The 15,229-nt window shown below is 53.1% G+C and overlaps 2 protein-coding genes across 6 annotated transcripts in view; one reads left to right on the forward strand and one right to left on the reverse strand.

Annotated features, from left to right (window-relative positions):
• The window catches only part of SSUH2 (ssu-2 homolog), a 227,192-nt gene that overhangs the window by 137,539 nt on the left and 74,424 nt on the right, over positions 1-15,229 (reverse strand). The window lies entirely within an intron of this gene.
• Positions 1-15,229, forward strand: part of LMCD1 (LIM and cysteine rich domains 1) — a 57,817-nt gene that overhangs the window by 32,755 nt on the left and 9,833 nt on the right. For 3 of the 5 annotated variants that reach the window (XM_073787603.1, XM_033865321.2, XM_004314627.4), the window contains exons 3-4: positions 2,793-3,048; positions 9,397-9,726. In XM_073787603.1, coding sequence (XP_073643704.1) covers positions 2,793-3,048; positions 9,397-9,726 — 586 coding nt within the window. Of the gene's footprint in view, positions 1-943; positions 1,180-2,447; positions 2,615-2,792; positions 3,049-9,396; positions 9,727-15,229 lie in introns of all 5 variants that reach the window. The other 2 variants (XM_019944643.3, XM_073787602.1) reach the window with 2 other exon arrangements.

The following is a 15,229-nucleotide window of genomic DNA, read 5'->3' on the forward strand; positions in this document are numbered from 1 at the left end:
GGGACGTCAGAGGACCCGGTGGGACACTGGGCTTTCCTTCACTTCCTTCCTCGCCTTCCTCTCTCCGCTTCCTGCTCTGCTGCTGCCTCCCTCACCCGGCCCCATCAACCAAAAGTGCCCTCACCTGTCTTCTTAAAGAATCCGTTTCCTCCATGACTGGCTCATAAAGCATATTATTGGGTCATGAATAAAATGCCCCAGTTCCATAAAACAAGCCACCCGTTCTCACGAGCACGAAAAGAAAAGCCTTCTTGCGTTTGCCCTGTACCGTCTTTAGGGTCCTATTCATCTTGAGAGATAATTTCTCTGGAATTATCATTGAGATCTGCGATTTTAACATGTCTCAAATGGCAGCCCACTGAATGTGAACTTGGACTGGAAGCTTCTCCTCAAATAACGCTGGAAATGCTGCCTTCTCTTCCCCTTCATGTCACACTGCACACCCGTGCGTTAAAAACAAGAAGCAGGGCTTCCCTGGTGGCGCAGTGGTTGAAAGTCCGCCTGCCGATGCAGGGGACACGGGTTCGTGCCCCGGTCCGGGAAGATCCCACATGTCGCGGAGCGGCTGGGCCCATGAGCCATGGCCGCTGAGCCTGCGCGTCCGGAGCCTGTGCTCCGCAACGGGAGAGGCCACAACAGTGAGAGGCCCGCGTACCACAAAAAAAACAAGAAGCAGCCTTGCACTGAAGAAATGTGTTTAACCTTCTGTAGCCTGCTGACCTCCATCACCGCTGAGCCCTTTCCCTGGGCCACATCCTGACCTCCTGGGGGAACGGGTCCAGGCAGCAGAACCGCCCCCCCCCCCCCAGAGCATCTGCGACTCCCACGTGGCCCAACCTGATTCTACCTTATGTTATGGTTTCCAGCTGATTTTCCCTCCCTCTCCCACCCCAACTGCAGTCTCCTTGAAGGTTGTGATAGGGTCTCCTTCTTTTCACATTAGACTAGGATTTCTCAACATCAGCACTACTGACATTTGGGACTGGATAATTCTTTGCTGTGGAGGGAGCTGTCCTGTGCATCGCAGGATGTTTACCAGCATCCTGGCCCCTACACTATAGACGTCATAGCACCCCATTGGGACTATCGAAAGTGTCTCCACGCCCAGCCTTAAAAAAGAACAAAATAATGCCATTTGCAGCAACATGGATGGACCTCGAGATTGTCACACTGAGTGAAGTAAGTCAGACCCAGAAAGACAAATATTATATGACATTGCTTATATGTGGAATCTAAAAAAAGGGTACAAATGAACTTACTTACAAAACAGAAGTAGAGTCATGGATGTAGAAAACAATCTTATGGTTACCAGGGTATGGGGGGTGGAGGGATAAATCGGGCGGCTGGGGTTGACATATACACACTACTATATATAAAATAGATCACTAATAAGAACCTGCTGTAGAGCACAGGGAACTCTACTCAATACTCTGTAATGGCCTATATGGGAAAAGAATCTTAAAAAAAAAAAAGAGTGGAATATGTATATGTCTAACTGATTCACTTTGCTCTACAGCAGAAACTAGCACAACGTTGTAAATCAACTATGCGCCAATAAAAAGTTTTTTTAAAAAAAGTGTCTCCAGACATTGTCAAATGCCCCCTGGGGACAGATCTGACCTTGGCTGGGAACCACTGATGCAGACCATCAAGGCATGCGTCTGGTAGCCCCACAGTCAAAATTTGTGCTAAATGATTAAATGCATCAGTCTCCTGAGCTTAGAAGAGAAAAGAAGGGTTCCTCCAGGCAGGCCTGGCTGTGAAGCACCCATGCAACTGCCCTGACACGTCTCTGGCTTAGGCCTGCCCCATCCCGCGGTAGGTCTTGATGTAGCTCACTTGACCTGACAAGCTCTAAATCGCGTGTGTTCCAGCATCTGAGACACAGCACGCCTGAGGGGACACGGCCAGGAAGGGAGGGGAGCGGTTTTCCTCTCACACTGGGAACCCCCTGGGTATCTAAACCTTAACAGCAGGACACAAAGCAGCCAACTGCTTCTGTTTTTAATTGTCGGAGGGAAGTGTCAGGCCTCAAGTCACTGTGAAGCTTCCCTAGGACGCTTTTTCTTTTCCCAGCCCCAGGACAAAGGCTTGGCAAGGGACATCCATCTCTCCAGCCCGAGGGGTTTCCTAAACTCATTCCCTTCCCCCCAGGTCCTGTCCACCCGTTTCCTGAAGAAAATTCCAGCTGTATTTTAACTTCAGGATGAGTGCTAAAGAGTTTACAAGTTGCTGAAGCTCTGAGGCTCATGAATCTTGGGAGACAATTTCAATAATTCTTTAGAGCAGGGATTGGTAGACTTTTTTTTAATAAAGGGCCAGAGAGTAGATATTTTAGTCTTGGTGGGCCACGTGATCTCTGCTGCAATTACTTATCTGCTGTTGCCGCCCAAAGACAATATGTAAATGATGGGCATAGCTGTGTTCCAATAAAACTTTATTTACAGAAGCAAGTTGTGGGCCGAGTTTAGCCCACAGGCTGTAAAGACTCCTGCTGTAGAACATCTCCAGTGATGAACCAGCCTTTGCCACCCCAGTGACCAAGAGGAAAAACGTGCTGCTCTTTTTACCCACGAAAGTCACACCCACATTCCCCACAGATAGATAGGAAGACGTGAGTTTCTGACGTCAAAGGCCTTTTGGGCTCCGGTTACCATTTGTCTGCTGCTAACCTTTTCAAGTTACTAAAGTTAAACTTTGAGCTTGCTTTCCAAAGCGTAGGCGCTGCCAGCGGGAGATTCTGCCTCTCTTTTCTGGAGGTTGATCTCACTTGTCCCCATCCCACCCCCCAGGAAAATGTGCAAGTCATGCAAATGCAGTCAGGAGGACCACTGCCTGAGCTCGGACCTGGAAGACGATCGGAAAATTGGCCGCTTGCTGATGGACTCCAAGTATTCCACCCTCACGGCCCGAGTGAAAGGCGGGGACGGCATCCGGATTTACAAGAGGAACCGAATGATCATGACCAACCCCATTGCCACCGGGAAAGATCCCACCTTTGACACCATCACCTATGAGTGGGCTCCCCCTGGAGTCACCCAGAAACTGGTAAGAGAGCTTCCTGCAACCAAGTGGTTGTTTCCCTGCCCTTGTAAATAGGAGCCGTGCCACAGGTTCCTGGATGTCAAAGACGAGGTAAGAAGTGGGCAAGTTTGCAAAAATGGTAGGAACATAGCTTTGGTTTCGAACCTGCTCCTGCCTCGCTCTGTGATCTTGAAGTGAAAACTGTCTGGGCCTCAGTTTTCCTCATCCATGAAATGGGTAGAGGTGTTCACGTGAATTCTAAGGGGCCCTTTCAGCTCTAGTACAGGGTTGCTCATGGTTCCCTTTAGGTTCCCCACTTCTGAACAGAGGATGGTTTATTGTTGAGAACTCTCAGAGTGCTCATGTTCATCCGTAAATTCTTCATTTTCCCTCAAAGTGGCCTGGGATGTGCCCTTTGCAAGTCTCGGGGAGAGCACTGGAACACTTCTCTCTTCTCCCTAACTCCTGGGCTTAAAAGAGAGAAGTAAATTGGCTTTACACAACCCTAGGGAAGAGGCACCCAGAGAAGGACAAGGCCCAGAGAGAGCAGGTGACTTGCACAAGGTCACCCCGTGGCTGCCCACTAAAAGGACCCAAGAAAAGTCCCCATGCACAGGCCTCACCCCAGACCATTAAATCGGAAGCTGCAGATTGCAGGATCAGAATTATCAGTCACGAGTATTTAAACGAAGCCCCAGGTGATACCCCACGTGGGCCCCCTTCAAGACCCAGAGCAGTGGACCAGCGCCCCTCAAATTTCCACAAGCGTAAAAGCCATCTGGAGAGCTTGCAGAAACACATCGAGTAAGCTCAGGGCCGTTCTGAGAATCTGCAGTCCCGCCAAGCTCCCAGGTCATGCCGACGCTGCCGGCTCCCAGAGCACACCTGGAGTAGCAAGGACCCAGATGATTTCTACAGGTTAGTGAGATTACAAAACCCTACTGTGTTAGAGATGCAAGCCTGACGCTGAATTCCATCTCTCCCGGGAGAAAAGGAGAGCCTTTTGAGACCCGTGTGTCCCTGTCCCTGCGGGCTACGCCCCCTCACTGAGTACCTTGCATGGCAATGACCTTCCACCTTCCTGCCCTGGACCACTCTACGGCAGGCCTGGGCTCCCTAAGCTCTTGCCCTCCTCGGGGACTTTGCGCATGCTGTTCCCTCTCCTTGAAACATCCTTTCCCGGTTCTCTTCATGGCTGGCTCCTTCTGCCAGTCCTATCTCAGACAGGCCGTCCCTCACTACCCAACCTGTGGAAGATGTCACCCATCCCTCTGCTACATTTCTTCTCTCTCCCAGTTCTCCATGGTTTCTTTAGAAGCTCTTATTTCGAGCCGTCATTGTCTCATGCGTGTCTGTGCTTCGTCATCACCTCTCCCCTACACTGGAGTGAAGCCAGGCCCGCGAGAGCACGCGCATGCCTGTCCTGTGTACCGTCTCACTCCTCGCCTTCCACTGCACAGGGCATGCAGCAGGCTTGAGGCGTATTTGTGGCACGTCGCCTCCCAGCCAAGGACATTCCACGTGTGGTCTGGGGACTGGCACTGCTCCACAAAATCCTTGTGACTGGCCCCCGATCGGAAGCACAGAAATTGAGAATAAATGTTGGGAAAATGTTGTGGCACTTGACATCCAAGTGCGTGACGGCTGAGCAGAGCTCCCGCGTGGTCAGCCTCACGTGGAAATCTCATGTGGCCTGAGCTACATTCTCATCACGTGCACTGAGCCCACAAATCATCCTGCAATCCGTGGAAAAAACACCAAACAAGTCTTGATCCTTCACCATAGACGGTTCGAGCAGCACAGTGCTAAGGTGGAGCTTAAGAGGGGGAAAAACATCCCTTCTAGATAAAGCAAAGAGAGGCAAAGTTTTCTTGGGTTTTTTTTTTAAAGCTTTGCTTTTTGAGAAGCATATTTTAAAAGAACAGGTCAGCCTGCATGAGCTCAGCCACCCTGTGAAGTGAGGGTTAGTTTACGTGTGAGGAAACACAGAATGCTGAGCTGGACTTCGACAGCTCCAGTGGGTAGGCAGGGGCAGGTCGGGGGCCACGGGGGGCGGCACGGAATAGCGGCAGTGCCGGGTGGTTCCGAACGCGGGTCTGCCCTCCGGCACCCGGGCCTGGGTGAGCCATCAGTGGGTCTCCAAGATGTGAGCGGAAACTAAAGCAAGCAGCTCATAAAAGATCCAGCTGTGGGCGTCAGGAACTGACTGGTGAAAACCCCAAACGCTTCAGCCCCAGACTAATCAGAGGAAGGCATCGTCGGGCCGTGATTAATGCTGGCTCATAAAACCACATGGGATAAAGGCCGCTCTGTCTGCCCTGCGTCTGGCCTGCCCGAGCAAATCACATTTCTGAGATTGGACGACTTTCTTCCCACTCACCCTTCCGACTTTTTTTTTAATTACCAAGTGATCAGGACTGATTACATTTTGGAAATGGAACTGAATCTTGCTCTCTGTCACCCTTCCCAACCAGAATAAAAGCCAGAGAAATGCTTCAAAGACTAAAGTCTTCAAAGACTAAAGTCACAAGAAACCTAATTGCTAGTATGTATTGAGTACTTACTATGAGCCAGGCACTACGCTAAGAGCCACACATGCACAATCGCCTCTGATTTTCCAACACTGTTAGGGCTGTACTGTTATTACCCTCATCTACAGAAGAAGAAACCGAGGCTCAGGGAGGTGAATGGGTCTTTGAAAGCTAGCCAGGAATTTGTGGGGAGGCAAGACGGAGAAGATGAAGGGAACCAGCATCCATGGAGTATTTGTATATGAAGGATATCAACACCTCACCACTCCCTGTGCGCTGGGTGCATTACTGCCCCCATTTTACAGGAGAGCAAACAGAAGCTGTTGAGGAGCGCGTGCAGGGCTGGCATTCACTCATACCCCATCCTCTGCTCCCTTACCTGTGGCAGTCAGCGCACTGTCTCCCACTGAGCCCTCATTGGGCCTCAGAATCCTACTCAACACAGCACTCCAGGCTGCCATGATTGACCAGGATTAACGTGTAACGTGAAGCCCATTTGCTCTCTTTGTCTGACAGCTGGAGAAGAATCAGAAAGCACAGAATCAGGACTGGGTTTTCTGATTCCAGAGTCTGTGTGTGTCCCACTGCCCAACCCTGGGAAAAGAGCATCCTTCTCCTCCACTTTTCTCTCTGCTCTTTTGATTTCTGTCCTGAAAAAGCCTGGTTCCAGGAACCTCTTCACCCAGTATGGCTGTGCCAGACAGCAGAGCACCAAATGGTTCAGAGAGTTTCTCACGAAAAACTTAAAACCTAAACCAATCTTTCCAACCGATCCTAGAAAAGGCATCTTGCTAAAGGTTTTGGGAACATGACCGTAGTCGGCTTCGTGGAGAAACACCTGAGAGCTTCTCTTGCAGGCTCTGAGCACCACCGGCAGCTCACTCTGACCTGGCCTCCCTCCCCGTCTTCCCCTTCCCGAGTCCATGCCAACTGATAGTGATTGCCTGAGGGCTGCCTTGAGGTGGGTTCTGAGACCCTCATCAGGGTTGATTAGCAATGTCTGCCATCAGCGTGTGGCTCGGGAGTGTGGGAGGGGCCTCAGGCCAGCCAGGCAAGGCCAGCCATCACGAAACACATGCCCGTGGTAGCCAGATGCTGGGGCCTTGCCAGAGCAAAGGCAGAGAGCTGGTACCCGGCTGGGGCTTTGAGGACACTGTGAGTGCAGGCGCAACCTCGACCGCAGGGCTGACTTACAAAGTCGGGCAGGGAGGGGTGCAGGCCCTAGAAGACCAGAGCCACACACAGATCCAGGGACTACAGCCTCCTGGCACCAGGCAATGCTTCCACAGCCCCCTCACCCTGAAATGGTGACAAGAGGAAACTCCCCCAGAGATTGGGGGACATTTCTTTTATCTTTGCAAATCATCCAACTTGTAGACGGTCAGTATAGAAGAAGTTGAGACCCAAGCTGCTGAGTTCAAAGCTGTCTCTACCGCATACTAGCTGTGTGACCTTCGGGAGGTTACTTAACTTCTCTGTGCCTCAGTTTCCCAAGGGATAATATTAGTACCTTTCTCCTAGGGGTGTTGTGAGAATTAAATGGGTTAACATAGGTCAGACACTTAGAAGAAGGTCTGGAACGCAGCGAGCAGCACGTAGGTGTTAGCTGTCCCTACCGTTCCTCATACCACTCCAATGGGGGAAGAAAGCAGGCTTCCTAGAAGAGGCTGCTCTCCCATCAGCCGAATCCTCCGTGCAACTGGGGCTGCTTCAGCACTCGGAGTCAGTGAGATACTGGCCAGGTCTGGACGCCCATTCTGGCAGCATGAGCAAAGCTCTTGCTTCCACTGCTGCAAAATCCTTCCTGAGATTCTAGGAGCCGGGCAGGCCCCAGGCAAGAAATAGGAAGGGCTGGCGCGGGTATTTCCCCTGCCCCGCCCCTGCTGCATCTCCCCAGGGTCTTGTGCCCTACCGTACCCTCATCCATCTCCTCAGGGCCCTGTGCCCCACCCCAGCCTGCTGGCTGTTGGGCTGCTGCTTCCCGTCCTCTGTTGGTCCCATCCCTTCCCCCACCCACTGCCCTCGGATGTCCTACTTCAGACTCCCCCAGGAGGACCTATACAAGCACTCACTTCCAGGCCCCTGCAGGCTCCTAAAACAGAGTGGGCCTGGGAAGCTCTCCCACAAGGGCGCCAAGCGAGTCCTATGCACCGCAAAGTTTGAGACAAGGGTCTTCAGATCTACCCGTCTGGCCTGTTCTCGTCGGAGGCCACCTGCAGTTTCACGCTGATCAAGAGAAAAGCCACGGGCTTCCCGAGACACAGCAGGGATCAGCCCCTGCCAGACGTGTCGTCAGCTGGGGGGCCCCCCCGGGGCTTCTGGTTCTTCTGAGTGTTGGGTGAAGGGCCTGGGACTCTGGCCAGCCAGCCTACTCTGGCCCCTTTTCGGGGCTGCGGACTCGGCTGAGTGACACTGCTCTCCTCTTACTTGTGAGGCAGATCAAGTGAGGTGGCCACTGACTCCTCACAATGGCCCAGACCCTAACGAGCATGCTTTCTACCCTGAACTTTGCAGATGAGGAAACGGAGGCCCAGAGAGGCTGGGTGCTTTCTTGATCTTACACGGAGAGCAGCAGCAGGGCCGGAGCTAGAAACCCACATTTCCTGGCACCCCAGGATTCCGTGCACCACCCAGGCCATTTCCTGCGTCTAGAAGGTGCCCTGAGAGTATGAGGGGCTGTGCAGAGGAACAGGGACGAAGAGGGTATGCGTGAGCCCGCAGGGCCGGGAGGTCTCAGCCGGGCCCCCCGGGATGCAGGGCTGAGCCGCCGAGGGTGGGGTGCTCACAGCCCCCCTCAACTGCATTCCCACACCTGCCTCTCCCTGTTCTCAAAAGGCTCTTACCCGGAATTCATTTATTATGAAACTCAGCAAACCAGGCTCTGGAGTAGCACCCCTCCCCCAGGTTCTCATACCCTGTTCCGTACAGACAGGCCGCAGCTGGGACTGTCCATTACGAATCGCATTTTCCATGTTGGTTAACACAACTCCAGGGTGAGGCCAGCCTCAAAGACGAGATATGGGGCAGGCAGATTCTAAGAGGGTAAATACGGCAGCAGCCACGGGGGCGTGGGAATGAGGCCGTCTGGTGGGCGAGGCAGGTATGGGTCAGGGTTAGGTCGGGCACAGTGGTGGAGAACAGTAGTCCAGGACCAACAACTGGCCCTTCACACTTTCTCATGCTGTGTGGCCTCGACCTTCACCTTCCCCTAATCTCCCCGTCCCTGGGACCCACCCAAGTGTAAGATTTCTGCTCATCTCACAAAAGCAAGCAAGCCAGCCAACAGAAGGCCATTGGACAGTCATCCACGGACATATGAATATTCAGGTGGTCTAGCATCTGTGCCAGCCCTGTTGGTGTGGAAATGGGACTGACCTGAGACCTTGTCGATCTACTATTAGAAGGTGCCTTTGCATATTTTTAAATTAATAAACTATGAAATACCTTCTGCCTATAGTGATTTAATTATACTTTGCCAAGAAAAGCGATGTTAAACTAGATCGACTTTTTTTTTTAAATGAGAAGCATGGCCACGAGGTAAATGAGGTAAAAATATTCAGTTTTGAAGGAAACAAAAATCCTTGTTGCAAAGCCAGCAAATCTAAAAGGAACGTCTACTGAAATTACCCGATTCTCATCGAGACTGTGAATCTGTGAGTGTGACTCAGGGGAGAGCGGAAGCTTATTTAGGTCTCTTTCCAGTGTTCCCCAAATTCACCCCGCTTCTTCCTTGAGGATAATCCTTGGGTTCTGCAGAGACCTGCAGAAGCCCAGGTCTCGCCAGGGCTCAGATCTCTGCCCAGTGCTTGGGAATCATGGTGCTGGGTCTCCTCTTCCCCAGGGCCTGCAGTACATGGAGCTCATCCCCAAGGAGAAGCAGCCAGTGACGGGCACCGAGGGCGCCTACTACCGCCGGCGCCAGCTCTTGCGTCAGCTCCCTATCTACGACCAGGACCCCTCTCGCTGCCGCGGACTTTTGGAGAACGAGCTGAAAGTGATGGAGGAGTTTGTGAAGCAGTATAAGAGCGAGGCCCTGGGTGTGGGCGAAGTGGCCCTCCCCGGGCAGGGCGGCTTGCCCAAGGAGGAGGGGAAGCAGCAGGAGAAGCCCGAGGGCGCAGAGACAGCCGCCCCAACTACCAACGGCAGCATCAGCGACCCGTCCAAGGAACACGTAAGTCTCTCCCATCCATCCATCCATCCATCCATCCATCCATCCATCCATCCATCGGGTCTGGCTGAAACCGCCCAGGCCAGGGCTGCAGGGTCAGGGCCCCAGCCCCAGGCTCTGTTCCCTCATTCCTGCCTTCATTCGTGGTCACGATCCAGGAGAGGTCACAGGCAAGCAAACCGTCGCAGTGCGGAGAAAGGGCATCTGTCCTGGCTTGGGGGTGAGGGTAGGCTTGGGGGAGGAGGTGAGGCCCATGCTGGCCTTGGAAGAATAATTAAGAGTGCCCCAGGCCTTCGGGCTCTTCGGGGAAGACCTGTGTTGCCTTAAAGAGGTGATCACGTGCAAAAAAAGGTGAAAGTCTCAGACAGCACAGCACAGTCAGAGGACTGAATGAAGTCCCAGGTGGCTGGAAGTGTGGTACCAGGGTGCAGGGGGGCCCAAGGCTGGCGAGGTCAGCAGGGGCACGCTTCCGGAAGGGTCATGCCCTCCGTCCATCCATCACTCAAGCATTGATTGGCCTGTACTGTCCTCCGAGCCCCGGGAAATCAAAGAGGCAGAGGACACTGTCCCCGTATTGGGATGCCATAGATTTAGGACTTTACTGCAAGGGCCGTAGGGAGAGCTGGCGGGCTTGAGATTCGGGCCACGTGGGGCTGTTTGCTAACGTTCATGGGCCCCCAACCCCTGTCAGCCAAGAGGCTTCATGCTTCTACGTGACATTTGGAGATAAAAGTCCCAATATATAGGGTCCTCAGGCAAACCACCTGCCTTGCTGGGAAAAGGCTAGCCGTCACCCGCGTGAGCCAGACACCCCCGGGAAATGCCAGCCGGAACGATGCCGTCAGTACCTCCGGAAGGGGCGGGTCTTTCTTCTCTGTAGGGACTCACACTTGTTATCCAAAACCTGCGTCCTGCATCTCCCACCCCCGCCCCCTGGGCCCGTTCATTTGGGATTGCCATCCAACACAAAGAACAAGGAGACAAAAAGACAAAAGAATGAAATGGATTTTCACTAGCGCAAATTGGTGATGGTCTTGAAAAGACCATTTCTCAGGAAGAATTCACATGCCAGGAACTTCTGAAAACATTAGATCCAGTTACCACGTTTCATAAACTAGCCTTGTCCCCAGCCCTGCCTTCTATCCACCCTCCAGCAGCCATCGATCTTTAACACATTAGTACTGTGTAATTCCAAGCTGGAACGCAACGTCTTTAAGTCTGTGACGTTTCCCAGTTGCCATTCCCAAGAGAGAAATGCTGGTCTGAGAACGTACTTTATCCTGGACTCAGCCCACGGGTTTGGACAGTGTGGAAGTGGGGCAGAGGCGGCCTGAGATCCCAGGGCCTTGGCAACAGTCAACTTTAGGAAATGGCTGTGACACTTTGGAAGCATTTAAACAAGACCAGGCAGTAAATAGGGAATGCGAAGGAAGCCGATATTGGCGGGTCGGGCTGGCTGGGAAGACAGACTTTTCCTTCCTGACCCTAACCCCAATCTTAATTAGATAACAAATTATGTCATTAGTAGACTCACGTCCATCACCCTCTCTAAATGCTGAGTCCTGTCTTGTCCATCTCTGTATCCGCAGCAGCAGTCATCTATATAATATAGAGAATAGGTGCTTGATAAATACGCGATCCATGAATGACTGAACAAGGGAATGAATGAATGAATGTTCAAACTAAATTTTGTTTTCGTTTTTGTCTGCGTCCGGTCTCAGTTGCAGCACGCAGGATCCTTCGTGGTGGCGTGCAGGCTTCTCTTTAGTTGTGGCGCGTGGGCTCTGTAGTTGCGGCACGCAGGCTTAGTTACCCCACAGCATGTGGGATCTTAGTTCCCCAACCAGGGATCAAACCGGCGTCCCCTGCAGTGCAAGACGGATTCTCAGCCACTGGACCACCAGGGAAGTCCCATGTTCGAACTAAATTGATCCTCGAAAGATGGGGACCACTAGGGTGGCCATTTTGCCTGAAAGGACGATGAGATTTCAAGTTCACATGCCTGAAGCACCTGCTACGTGCCACGTGCTGTGCTCAGTACTTCCAGGTCTTGGATTAATTCGAACTGTTACCTGGTAGGTGGATTTCACCAGCCCCATTTTACAGGTGAGCAGTCAGAGATTCAGAGAAGAATGGTGGCTTGTCAGAGGCCCCATCGTTTCTAAAGGGCAGAAGCTGGATCATCATACTCTTTCTACTGCGTGATGCTGAGTTATAAAACCCTGCTTGTTATCTGTATTTAACTCCCTGTTTATCTCCTTGAAGCCGGGGAGCAAATTCTATTAAGGTAGCTAAGTAACCTGCCAGGCCATAGATGGCTTGTCCCCAGCAGCCCTGACATTGGGGCCTGGCTGTGGGCTCGCTGCCTGAACTGCTCTGCTCCACCCCAGGGGGCGGCATATCAAGGGGACATGGGTGCTGGCTGTCCTATGTGCTGGGCTCCTCTTGTTCTCATAAAAGGGCAGGTAGGACAGTTACCACAGACAGGCATCAGGCACGAAGCCTGACTTTTGCTCCCCTGACGAGGGCCACAGACTTTGCTAGAAGCAGTCAGGGCATTCAACTTGAGAACCCAGGTACAGGAAGGAAGCATAGGACTGACATCCCAAATCCAACAGTGATTTATGAAAGAAAAGGTGGCAAAAAGAAGGCCATGTGAAATGTATTACACTGGAGCTACGATGGTAACATATCACACTTTATCATCCTAACGGCGACGTTATTACTGTTGTTAGCGGCTACCATTTAGCGGGCTTTCTCTGGACTGAGGACAGAGCTAAGCAGGAGGGTATCTGATGTAAAGCTCCCAACCGCCCAAGGGAGGCTATAGGATTCGAACCAACTCAGCCCTCTTTCCTGTTTCCCAAAGCTTATTCCTAGAAAGCTCATGGCCATGAAGCTGTAAACGGGCCATGTAAAGGGGACATCAGACTAAACAAAACGAAATGGGTTTCTTTAGGGCTGGACTTCTCAGAGCCTTTAGGAGGCCACGGCCGTGGTTCTCGAACTAAAGTCACCTGGAAGCTGGCTAAAATCCAGAGGCCTGGGTCCCACCCCAGACTTGTTGGTGCAGGCGGAGAATCTGAATTCCTAATGAGTCTCCAGGTTGATGCCAACGCTGGGGGCCACACTTTGAGAACCGCCGCTAAAGAGGGTTAAAAATGATCTTACATTTAAGCTCAGTCAAAATGATACTGCCGATCTGGTATACAGGAGGGTCCGAGAGATGCTAATGGGGGCATTTTCTAGATTTATGTGGCCCCCGGGCTTAGGGTGTCCGGCTTTGAGAACACTGCACAGCACTCTTGAATTCCTTGAACCCTCCACAGGGAGTGGTGGAAACACAGGCACAGAACGTAGCCCCCTGATCTATACCCGCCCCGAATGCCCCATCCCAGAGCGCACTACACTCTACACTTGGCAGCCGGAGGCCACGCGCCCTGCTTTCTCTGAGCTGCCGGTAGCCTACACCCCACGGCGGTTCTCCCAGGAGCTCGCTTGGCTCTGTCCTGCTGCTGGGCGGCCTGTTGCAGTCGTGCCCTTCCTCGGAGACCCTGGCTGCCAAGTCCTTCCCCCAACCCCAGGCCCCTCCACCAGCCTGTCCAGACCAGAGGAGCATTATCGCCAAAAGGCTTCTCCAAGTCGCCTGTGTGGAATCCCCACCCACGGGCTGAGCGCTGGGTGAAGCCGGAGGGCGGTGGGCCAGCTGGGTGATGGGAGCAGCGCCCTCTGAGCCGACCCGTCCTCATGGCCGGGACTCTTCACTTACTCGGATCTGAGTAAGGCCCTCCGCCAGGCCTTCCCACGGGCCCCGTGACAGGACGGGAGGCCTGAAATCAGCCGTGGCACGTCTGGGAATGAACCCCAAAGCTGCGGCCGCCCATGCCGACCTCAGGGCAGGTCCCTGCAAGTGTCATCCTGACCCTGAGCTCAGGAGAGGCGGTGGCATGGCAAATGCCCTGAGAGTCATCCCACTTCATGAGGAAACGCCACGGCACAAAAATCCCAGATACTAACCAAGCGCTGTCACTCCCAAAGCAGCCCCTTTAAATCAGTGAGGCCAAGTAAAGACACCCCACTATTTAGCCTCTTTCCCTGATCTGCCCCTCTGTGTGTGCAGTGGAGCGGCGAGGGTGGTGGGGAATTGTTACTTCACAGCAGGCTCGTTCATCTCTTTGAATCCTCCGAACGACCGGCAAGACGGCTTGGGGTCGTTACGCCCATTTCACAGACGTGGAGCCTGAGGCACAGAGAGGTTAACAGGTTTGCCGGCGAGGTTCCAGCCCAGGTCCTTCTGCGTCACCAGCCCTGCGGGGTCCCAGCAGGGTGGGGACAAAGCAAGGGCACGTGCATTTATGTTTGTCGGGGTGGATGGCAGTGTGCAGAGTTACTCCCAGCCCAGCCTGGTGAAGAACTTGAGGGCCTCTCGTCTGCGAGCCAAGAACAAGGGAAGGACGTGCCTGCCCCGCCCCAGTCCCAGCCACCATGGGTTCTCGGGGGTCTTGGGGGCTTCGAAGTGTTCCGCGGCCGTGGAGCTGCCCACCCCGGCAGCCCAGACCATTCCACAGCAGCACGGTGGGGCCCCATATCTGCTTTCCAGGCCCCCACTCCCGACCTCTCCCACCTGGATGGATCCTACGGACACTGGACCTCAATGCTCGGACGGTGAACAGCTCTACCAGACCATTTCCCTGCGTTTAGAAAGTTTACTGGATGTTTTCTCCGAAATTAAATATACCAATTTCCTGGGCATGGTCATCCTGCCCAGGAATTTCCGCCCTTCCCTACACCCCAAACTTGTAACCGAAGAAAGACGAAAGAAAGCCAGGACATAGCATTTAATGTCATCTCCGCCCTTTCGTAGTTTTCATCCTTGCCGGGAGACCCCAGCTCCTGCCTCATGGGCCAAGCTGCGGCCCCAGAGAAAGTGATTAAGAGGAGAACAGACTGAAAGAAGTGAAGACATTGCTGGAAGTCCTAAAGATGTGTTAATTTGGTCCCAAGTTACAGTGTAACGCCCCTGCCCCCTTTCCCCACAAGAATGCACAAAGGAGGGACCGGAGGTGTGGGTCCCCTCCCTCCCACGAGGTGGGCCTCTCAGATGGAAACTTAACAGCCGCTGGCGGCTCAGCCCGACTCCAGCCCCGACAAGGGACATACTTGTGGGCGAGGGACTTCCAAAGCTTGGTCCGAGCAGATGTTTGGCTTGTGGGCCGGCAGGCTGGCTTTCCTGCCAGCCCCTCTCTGCGAATTTGAAACCACTGTGCGCCCCCAGGCCTGCAAGCCATGCCTGAGCTGGAGGACAGAGGATCAAAGGAAGCCCCCACCCCCGCAAATTGCCATGGTTGCCAGGCTTCTCAGCATCTGCCTACCACCTTGTTCACAGGGGAGATATTTTAATGACATTAAAGGAGATTTGATTTGCCACAGAAAATTCCTTTTATCCTGCTTTCCATACTGTAAATACTTTGCCGTGTTGCCTCATAGGCTTCACAACTATCTTTTT

This window comes from Tursiops truncatus, chromosome 10, assembly GCF_011762595.2.
Source record: "Tursiops truncatus isolate mTurTru1 chromosome 10, mTurTru1.mat.Y, whole genome shotgun sequence".
Taxonomy (NCBI): Eukaryota; Metazoa; Chordata; class Mammalia; order Artiodactyla; family Delphinidae; genus Tursiops; species Tursiops truncatus.